Genomic DNA, 10,830 nt, shown 5'->3' with positions numbered 1-10,830 from the left:
TTGGTTTTTTAGGTGATCTAACCCATTCCTTGGAGCTCTGCATCAGTACATGTGGGTGGGGTAAATATCTGCTAGATACTCAATTTGTGCTTTAGACTCACTTGCATTAATGACAAATGAGACAGTATAGTAGGGTAGAATTACCTGCACACAGTCCTGAGTCCTGGGGAGCAGCATGAGGGAGCCCCACAGCACCAGGCTCTACTCACCTGACACTTGGGGCAGGGACAGCTCCCAGAGAGAATGGTTGCCTTTGAGCACTGTCCGGAGCAGTAGCCAAACCACATCTGCCTGGCCTGCACCTCACCAAGGCTGAGATGTTTTTGAGTACTGGCTTTGACTGTAATGACCTGGCTATCTACAACTGGATTTATACTGGGAAGGGTTTCCACTTAGTAGATGAAATACCTTTTTGAGGAAGATAGTAGTCATGGTATCATGCTGCAATCTCTCCATTATCCTTTCATTTATGTGCTTTTCCACAATTAACCCAAAAAACCCTAAAGCTGTAAAATGTAAAATTGTAAAATGCTTAATCATAGGATTTAAGATATTCTAAGGCCTTTACCAAAACAAAACAAAATAGAGTCTATTGACCCTTGTTTTTTGTGAAGTTATGCTTTCCTGTCTGCTCATGTCTCTTAACTGCTTTTACGAGCAAAGACAAGTAGCAGGATTTCACCATGGATTTAAAAAAAAATCCACTCATGATTGTAGAAGTGACGTAGTTAAATTTGAGTCAGAAATGCCTATGAACATATGATAGGCTCTAGGACAAAATATTTTGAGTGTTAGAGAGAACGTAGTTGGTAAGGATGTCTTCACAATTCCAGCTGGAATTGGGTTGTGTTTGGTTTTGTTTGGTAAGTAAGTTGGAAGGATGTTCTATACTGGAAATAGCTTTTAAAGCATACCTAATACAAACCTGTACTTGCTATGAAACTGGCCATTTAATGTCAAAAAAGGGAAATGATGTAATGGGAAGCCAGAGGCTGTGCCGTACTAAGACAAATACAGTCACTTTCCAATCCAAACAAGCTCTCCGGAGCTTGGCATCTTAATTATACTGTCTTTTTGAGTGAGTGTTGGTTCCTTGCGCTCAAGAGCTTTCTGGTCTGTCAGAATATTTTTAACAGCATAAAGAGCCATAGGAGGGGCAAAGTGGGCTACTAGCTTCTCCCTGACAGTGCTGTAAGGGGAGGGGCAATATTTCTTCTTTTTTTTCTTGTCTTCTTCCTTCTCTTTTCCCCTCTTGCCATCAGCCCTCACTTGATTCTGACTGAGGGTTCCTTGTGGGGGCCATAGCCCATCCTCTTTCCTCTGCCAGCATATCAGACCTGTTCACCAGATGCTTCAGCTGCCTGCTGGATAAAATCCTGGGGTCTGGGAAGCACCAAGTGAACGACAGCCCGTTCTTTTCTGTGAAAAGCTCTGTCACTGAAAAAGACTTGAACTTAATGCTTGATATTCCCAAGCATCTGTTAAGCTTCTGGCAGCTTATTTGCTGTACTATTTTTCTGTGAAGATATCCTCCTACTGGTGATGACATCTGTCATCGGGAGGGGAGAGAGAGAGAAAAAAGCTGTTACAGTTCATTCTTTTACCAACTTCTGTGCAAATGCATCTTCATTCCTTCCTAAAGAAGTTTTGAATTTTACCTCCCACAGGGAACAACAAGTCTGTCTAAGATAACCTTTGCACTCAGGGAGTACCCTTCAGGAAGTAAATCCTGTCCTGAAAAAAGCTGCCCATTGTAGCTGAACTGACATTTCATAGTTATCATACAGAAGAGAGACAACAGGACCTGCCTGAGGCCTGCTACGAGACTCCCAAGGCAGAAACCAAACGCTCTAGAGTCAAGCTCGCTTAAGGAAACAAACTGAGACAGTGGGGTGGAAAAGGGGAGGTCATAATCTTCCTTTCCCACAGATCTCTGCATGCCTGTGGTGGTTAAAGCACTCTTCTAAAAACTGAGGGAAATTTTATATTTTGTCCTTTCCTCCACTAGGAAGGGGATCCAGTAGCAGGGTGGCTGTTCTAACGTGAGGAGTGCATTTTAGCTTTTGTGTGGATAGATGTGCTTTGAGGTCCTGACTGGAACACCAACTTCATGTATCCTGATAAGGATGGTTAGTAAGAGGCTGTTTTGCCCTGTTAAGATCTAAAATGCTTTTGCAAAAGTGCAAGAGGAAATGCTGAAGTGGCTTTAGGTCCCTCTCACCCAGGTAGCCATTGCACAGCAACAGTGAAGAGCTTCGAATGCACACATTTAGATCACAAGTGGAACAGGGATCTGGGAACTGGGACTGCAATACAATTCTAGAGGCATTTCAGCTCTGCAGGAAATTCTGAGTTTGTATTGGGTTTTTTTGGTGGTTGTTTTTGTTGGGTCTTTGTTATTAACCCTTGATGAAACTTTTCTTACTTTCTCCTCTAGTACATACTTTGAAACAAGTCTTGAGTGCTCCAGCATTTACACTTTATTTTTGCCTGAGCCCAAAAAGCAATCATGTGTAAGCTTTTGGAAGTTTTGAACAGGAAGTGTCATCTGAAAATGCACAGGCCATGCCAACTGCAACACAATCCAAATACAGTGCAACTGGCACCTCTGATTTTATTTTAAAAAATGGCTCAGAATTTCCATCACTAATTCACAATTGAGTTGCAGTATTAAAGAAGTCACTGAGGCTGTAAGAAAAGGTACAAATGTGCACTCCAGTGGAGGAACAATCATGATTTTTCTTTGGGTATGAATTCCTTTAAAGCAGGGACTACCTTAATGCCACCCCCAAGAAGTTTTTTAAAGCACATTCTCTCTTAGGCCTTCAATTCACTTTTACAGCTCCCCACAGGCAGCAGATGTTAAAAACATACTTTCAGTGTTCTGGATAGATGCTTTAACATTTGAGCTGTGGATGAAGGACAAGCCTGCGTGAGCCATGACTGATTTTCCCCTCACTTTTACAAAATGGGGGTTCTTTGGGTGTGGCTTTTTTTGTGGAAATGAAATTATGCTAGCAAGGCTGAGCATTAGCTGCCACTCACCTGTACCTGAAGCAGTGTAGGAGGTAAAAGAAGTTCTGCCATTAGCACTTCCCTCTGCTAAGTCCAAACTCTTCTTTGCTGTTGTCTTTAAAGAACATTTACTGTTAAGCAGGTAACTGCTAACTAGGCATGATCTAATTCAGGGTCCTAGGTTCCACAGCACATGCTTAGAAGACCTTAATTACAGGTATTTCAACTCAATTTGCCAAATACAAATAAACTTCATTAACTTCTCTACATAATAATTTCTGTGAAGATAAAAGCTCTTTTTTATTCAAGAATTTGTTAGGATTGTTTTTAAAATTGGACCAAAAAAGCACAAATGCTACAAGAGCAATTTCTGATTGGAGCAATTTTCAGTTTATTGTATCAATGTAAGAGTTGGAATGCTGAATCAAAGGGAAGTATTTTCATTCCACAGCAAAAGCTTTGTGAAGAAGTGTCAGCTAAACTAAACAGCTGACCTTTAGGGCAGCTGGCTTTAAGGGCAGCTACAGAAAATCCTTGCAGATATGACAGACTTTGCAGGTTTTGTCTGCTGATCACAGCAGTGCACTCTTGATGTCAGCTGCTGTATCCTGGTGCTTCTTTGCAAGGCAACTGTTCAAGCAAGGATTTGCAACTAGAAAGTTCAATACAGACTGCACAAAACCCCCCCAAACAACCCACCCCATCCAAAAGCTGAAGAATGACCATCTCTATGGCAACTAAAGCACTTAGCATGCTCATGCCTCATGTAAATTGGCACATGAAATTACAAATGAAGTTAGTATAATCCAGGTTAAAGTAATGTGAGTAAAGTATCTAGAGACCAAACAGAGTATTTCAGGTGTTAGGACTCAAATAATCATCTATTACTAATTGTTATTGCATAGGGGAGGACTACAGACAGCACAGCACTATGGGCTGAAGAGACACCAGTGGCTGGCTGTAGTTTTGTATCCCAGCATGGTGCAAGGGTGGTCAGGTGGCTAGTAAGCTTGTCAGGTTGACTACCCATCAGAGCCAACACCCAGTGTAGTGCTGGGTAGGGCCGAATAGGAAATTACACCTTCACCTGTTGTGTAACTTCACCCTCAGGTTGTGTATTGTTACGCAGCTGAGTGGGCAGACTTTACAGTTGTTGGCTCTGGTGCTTGTCTGATTACAAGATAAGATGATCCAATTCACTCACCCAAGCCAACAAAAGAGCATGGACTCTTCACCCCTTAATTCTCCGGCTAGTTGAAGTTAACATCAGTGTCTTGTCAGGAGAGCTGTTGGCATACTTTCACATGTGCCTTGGCAAATATGCAGGCAAGTACTAATTTGGTAAATAGTTTGCTTGCTAAAAAAAAAAACACAATCCTGAAGATCTTAACTTGGAAGTCACTGCTTCCACAAATACAGCATAGAATCATAGAGTCCTCTACACTGGAAGAGACCCTTAAGATCATCCACCCAGTCCAACCATCCACCCAGCACTATCACAACCCCTAAACCATTAAACCTTATCACCCAGTACCAGATCCAGACACCTTTAGACCACCTCCAGGGATGGTGACTCCACCACCCCAGGCAACCTATTCCAATGCCTGACAACACTAACAGTGAAAAAGCAATTCTAATATCTAATCTGAATCTCCCATGTCTGAGCTTTAGGCCATCTCCTCTTGTCCTCTCACTGCAGGAGACACCAAACCCCTCCCCACTACAGCCTCTTTTCAGGGAGCTGTGGAGGACAGTGAGGTCCCTCCTGAGCCTTCTCCAGGCTAAACAAACCCAGCTCCCTCAGCTGTTCCTCACAGGACACGTTTTCTGGACCCCTCATTAGCCTTGTTGCCCCTCCCTGGACATGTGCCAGTATCTCCATGTCCTTTTGAAAGTGAGGGCCCAGAAGTGGACACAGCAGTGTCCACTGCAGCCACACCAGTGCAGGAGGATCATCACTTCCCCAGTCTTATTGGTTACATTATTGCTGATACAGGCCAGGATGCCATTGGCCTTCCTGGCCACACACTGGTTCATGTTCAGCTGCTGTTGACCAGCATCCCCAGGTCCTTTTCTGACAGCTTTCTAGCCACTCTCCCCAAGCCTGTAGTGCTGCCCAGGATTAGTGTGGCCAAAGTACAGGACCCAGCACTTGGTCCTGCTGAACCTCATACCACTGGCCCTAGCCCATCAATCCAGCCCCCTCTGCAGAGCCCTCCTACCCTCCAGCAGATAAACATGCCAACCCAACTTGATGTTATTTGCAAATTTGCTAATAATAGACTAAATGCCCTCATCTAGATCATGCCACAAAGGAATTTCAGCCTCTTTGTTCTTCACGAATCCTCACTATTATTGATACTTCATTTAGAGATTAATTAGAAAAGCAACTGCCCTAATTCTTAAGAAAAGAGTTATAATTCTTTTACTTTAGGATAAGCTTTGACCAATTTTAAACCCTTGCATTTAAGTAAACACTGCTTAGAGCTCTTCTATACAGATACACTTAATATGTGGTCAGTGCCTGTGAAGAAGGCCAACAGCAACATTTAATCCAGTTACTCACACTACAGAGCAAGCCTGACCTACCACACCATCACAGAGGAGTACTTCATGAACACAGCAACACTCCTGAGACAATCAAGTAGCAGAGTATCTTTCAGAAGGCTGTCACCTAATAGTGTTCCATGCAGGTTTTAGTGCATAAGCTTCTTACAAGATTATTACCTAATTTGCGGTCCTGAAATTACATACCACAGCTGATAGCTACTTTTGAGTGTACTTACTCAATAAATCTCCATGAAGCAGATTTGCATTCAATAGTTTATTTATAATTGTAAAAGTATAGGTGTTACATACTTTGAGTAATTGCATATTTGTTAGAATCTTACCTACTCAGAAGACTGGTGTGTGTAAAGACAAGAAAGTCATGCTTAGATTTCCCCCCAGAAGTTTGTTGCTTTAGTATTTGTTCCCCTGTTCAGTAAAATTTCCACAGAAACAGAGTGAGGAAATATAGACACAGAATAGCTATAGCTATTGAAGTGTATGAAGACAGTCAAACATCATCACATAGCCCCTACAGAACTACTGAAGGTAGATCTGCCTAGTATTTGCAAGGACAAAGCCTGGACTAGGCAAGAGTTGGAGCAAACAGCCAATAAGCCAGGTTACCTGTCACTCAAGCCATTTGTATTTATGGCTTATTATGAACAAGCAAATTGGAGTCAACTTGATCACATCATTCCAAAAGATATCAATGAGGTAAATATACACACACATTTTTAAAAAAGATACATGTATGTATATACATTTTTAAAATAAGGCATGTATTTATTTTAGGGTCTTAAAACATTTTTCCACACTCTTTTCCTATTAATACAGCATATGTTGCCATTTTATTGCTAGAGAAAGCATACCATCATTGCAAGCAGAGCAGCATCAACACTGGCTTTTGTCAGCAGTCCAGTTCAGTTAGTTCAAGACATATATTCATACTATGGAAGAATGTTACTGTTACAGAAATGCAGACTAGTTGAATTCTATTTAGATTGCACCAAATCATTCTCTTGACATAGTCTGTAGTTAACAGTATAGACTAAAAAGCAGAACAGCACCATTCTGGAGCAACAGAAAGAGTACCTAAAATACTACTTCCCCATCTCTACTAAGTTGTTTTATTAAAAAATACACAAGGGAAGGATGACAACACAACAAACCCTCTATTCTGCTCTAACAATGCTTTCTTCTGCAAGAAATGATGCAGGACTTTTGAGCTCATCCAGGGGTAAATCCTAATACGAATGAAGATGCACACGCCATTATCATTGTGTAACTAATAACAGTTACTCGTTAGTGTGACTTACAAGGAGCACTCTCTAAGTTTTTTGTCAGCCTGCTTCAGGGAGATCCAAGTGTTTAACATGTTTGATCGCAGTTTGGCCCACACTAAATGGTTGTTTAACCCAAATATCTGGGCAGCAAACTGGGCAGCTCCTTCAGGTGACAGAGTAGTAGGACAGCTAAGACCTGCAAAAAAGAGAATGCCCCTTACTAAAGCATAGTTTATAGTCAAGCAAAACATTTTCTCTGAAGAGCAATTTAAGACAAGGCTTGTTTCAGCCTCCAGGAGCCACATGATCCAGTTTTAAAGCCAGTGAAATGTCACTTGTTCCATTACTTTTAATATGACTGCTTTGTGGCACTTCACACCAAAAGCCATCATGCAAATGACTCCCTTATAAAGAGGTAACAGTTTTCTGGGCCTTCACTCAAGTTACTAGCAAAAATAATATAGATAAAAATGCACTGGATTAATAGTTAAGCATTGAGGTTTACCTACACTGATTGTTGAGAAAGATACTATTTGATCTTTGATCATAAGGAAAATGCATCAAAAGTCAATTACTTAAATTCCCATTAATATTATTTTCAATTTAAAAATAAAATGTTTAGCAAGGATAAGCCAAGGTTTACTTTTTTAAAGGATTATTCATATGTAATCTTTGCTCTGTCTGTTGGGCTTTTTGCCATTAAGAAGTCAAAGCCTGTATGTGACATATTTCCACAGACTTCGCTTGGTACTGATCCAGCTGCTTTTCCAATGCTTTGCCCCATGTGTGTACAGTAGAACAACAACAACAACAAAAAAAAGAGCTAGATTAGAACAAGAGCATAAGTTGAAGATCATCTTACCACTGGGTAGTCTGAGAGAGGACCACACATCCTGAGTACCCCAGTCAGCTGAGAGCGGAGGGCAGTTGACAACTGGGTAAGCAGTGTTACCTGACATTACTGGCCCCAAACCATTGCTTCTGCCAGCTACTGCAACAAACACTGTTGGGACTCCATCTCCTGTGGGGAGGAAGACATTCAGAGATAAGCAATCCACCTTGTTCTCTACCACTTACTTTCATGGGCACATTAAGTTCACAACTGTGTTTGCAGTTATCTTTTCAATTCCATTACATGGCACTAATATTTTGTGTCCAACTTCCTCCTTCAACAGAAATATCTTCTAAGAAATCTTACATCCTTAAATCCCAGCTATGCTTACCACACACAGATGAAAGTAGCATTTCTTACTCTGCCTCTGAGGGGAAGTCTCCATCAGAGGAAGAGGTGCTGCTTAGCTTTATAGCCATTAAACCTCTGGCATCTGTAAGTGTTCTTCTCCTTAAATCTGAAACAGTTTACCTCTAAGTGTTTTAACTACAGTTACTACATCTGTAGTTTCACCAAGTAGAATGGTATGCATAGAATGTGTACACTCCCACAGAAATAAATAATTCTTGTATCTCCTCTGCTGGCTATAAATACTTTTGAAGAGATGTTAAGTCTTCTTGGCAAAGAGGGTATTTTAAAGCAAGCATCTTTTTCTCATGGCATCTAAAGTAATAAGCAAGAATGTTTTCATCAAACAGAAAAAACATGGTGGGAGCAACATCTGCCTAATATAACACATGAGAATATTCAGTCAGCTAGAGAAAATGTTGTCCTGCCTTGTTTCAGAAACGTTGACATCACCAGCAAGGTACTACAATAAATCAATTAACATGATCAGGGCTTGGGCAAAGCAGTTCTAATACCGGGATAAAAGCAGACGTTAGACTTTGAGTAATGGAAGGTGTGGCAGCACAGTAGGACAATACATTACTCCAAAATTACTTAAAGCAGTCATACTACTAGCAAGTGTGAAACACAATTGTAACACAGCTTGGTGTTCTGTTTAACAAAAAATGGAAAAACCCCATATCCATCTTTTAGAGTTGCCAAGTCATTCTGAAACATGATGCTGTGTCAATCCAAATCAATATTTCTTGGCATTTACCTTCATATTCTGCTTTGATCCTCAGGGTTTCATCTGGCCCTTTGTGAGCAGAGGTCACTCTTAATTCACAAGGAATTCCAAAGGTTGCACATGCCTTTTTTATTTTCTCACAGTGACTGAGGTCAGAAGAAGATCCCATTAACACCACAACTCTACCTTGGCTCTTTGTTTTTAGAAGCAACTAGAGAAAAGAGTGGAGAGGGAGGGGAGAAATAAAAGCAGTCAACAGGACTGAAGGCACACAGTTATCAGAGTCTAGATGTGATGTTCATAAAAACAGGTACCTCCACTCTTTCTGAAACCCATTCAAAGTTTCTCTTAACCATTTGCAGTGCTTCAGGAGTCACTTCTTTCAGGTCCCGGTAGGACTGAAAAAAGGAAAATAAAAGCATTGAAGTGTTGTGCTTTAACCCCAGCCAGCAGCCAAGCCCCACACAGCCTCTCACTCACTCCCCTACCAGAGATCAGGGAGAGAATCTGAAAGGTAGAATTGAGAAAACTCATTGGTTGCAATAAAGACATTTTAACTGGCAAAGCAAAAGCTGCACACACAAGCAAAACAAAAGAAGGAATTCATTCACTGCTGTACATGGGCAGGCAGGTTTCAGCCATCTCCAGGAGAGCAGGGCCACAGCACACATGACTGTGACTTGGAAAGACAAAACACCATCAACTCCGAACATCTCTCCATAACCACTTCCTCCTTCCCCCACACTTCATATACTGACATGATGTCACACGGTCTGCAATATCCCTTTGGTGAGTTGGGGTCACCTGTCCCAGCTGTGTCTCCTCCCAACCTCCCATGCACCCCCAACTTCCTCGCCAGTGTGTCAGTACCAAAAGCAGAAAAGGCCTTGGGGTCTGGGTAAACCCTGCTCAGCAATAACAAAAACATCTTTTTATTATCAACCTTGTGTTCAGCACAAATCCAAAACACAGCCCCATATTAGCCACTGTCAGGAAAAATAACCCTACCCCAGCCAAAACCAGCAGACAAAGTTAATGTGATTTGGGTACACAAAAGACTAATTTTGCTACCATAATTGGAAAGAATTATTATTGTACCTCAAATGAAATATTTGCACAGTTTCTAGCAATTCCAGGCATAAGCAGCCTTCTACACTGCAATTTATGCCCATTTACAACACAAAAGACTTTCAGCCACAGGGGTATTAAGGTTTTGGAAGCTTTCCACAGGAAAAATTTAAGGAAAAACATACAACTTCTTTAAAATTGGATTTGTAATGACATGATTGCCTGCAGTAGCACTGTACCAACTAGGTTCTACATGATATCACATACCTTATGTTAGGGGACTGTCAGAGCAATTCACTCAAGCATGCTACTATATAATTCAGGTCAAGTAAACAACAGAGCAGTTTTTCTTCCCAATTTAAAATTAATACCCTTCCTGCCATGTACAGTTTGAAATCTTCCCCTGTGGCCTACAACACCTTCTTTCACAGGGTCTCTGTACTCCCAACAACCATGACAAACTCCTGGCACCAGCATTCCCAAACCAGTTCCTTCATAACTAGTCATCTGGTAATTCAGAGGTATTTGAGAAGTATAAATGCTCTAAGTTTAAATATAGGACAAGTTCTGTTTCAAACTTGTCTGCAGGCCTCATATGTGGGCATAGTCTATTAGCAACACTTTTGGAGGCAACATTATTGAATTCATGGTTAACCAAAATAAATAACAAAGAAAAGCATCTGTACTGCAACTCCTTCTTAAGTATCACCAGATCTCTACTAGTAGAGGATAATCATAATTAATCTCTGAATAAACTGAGAAACTTGGAGGCAGACCTGGAAACCAAAGCTTCTATTCTCCCCACCAATCTGTTATCAACTATTTTATTATCTGTGCAAGTCAGAAATCCTTATAATTCCTGGAAACCCCACACTTCATTATGATAGCTCCAGTCAGGTATTCCTGACTGTGCTGTCGGGTATTCCAGCTGAAGACATACAGACAGA

General features: G+C 41.1%; 1 protein-coding gene across 7 annotated transcripts in view; it reads right to left on the bottom strand.

Annotated features, from left to right (window-relative positions):
- Positions 1-5,820: 5,820 nt before the first annotated feature.
- Positions 5,821-10,830, bottom strand: part of PAICS (phosphoribosylaminoimidazole carboxylase and phosphoribosylaminoimidazolesuccinocarboxamide synthase) — a 41,526-nt gene continuing 36,516 nt past the window's right edge. For all 7 annotated transcript variants that reach the window (XM_053941244.1, XM_053941245.1, XM_053941247.1 and 4 more), the window contains 4 exons: positions 9,130-9,213; positions 8,846-9,026; positions 7,711-7,869; positions 5,821-7,044 (listed from right to left, as the gene is read on the bottom strand). In XM_053941244.1, the coding sequence (XP_053797219.1) occupies positions 6,878-7,044; positions 7,711-7,869; positions 8,846-9,026; positions 9,130-9,213 (591 nt within the window). In that variant the 3' untranslated portion in view covers positions 5,821-6,877. The remainder of the gene's footprint in view (positions 7,045-7,710; positions 7,870-8,845; positions 9,027-9,129; positions 9,214-10,830) is intronic.

The sequence above is a fragment of the Vidua chalybeata genome, chromosome 4 (genome assembly GCF_026979565.1).
Source record: "Vidua chalybeata isolate OUT-0048 chromosome 4, bVidCha1 merged haplotype, whole genome shotgun sequence".
NCBI lineage: Eukaryota > Metazoa > Chordata > Aves > Passeriformes > Viduidae > Vidua > Vidua chalybeata.
This window is presented reverse-complemented; position numbering and strand designations above follow the sequence as displayed.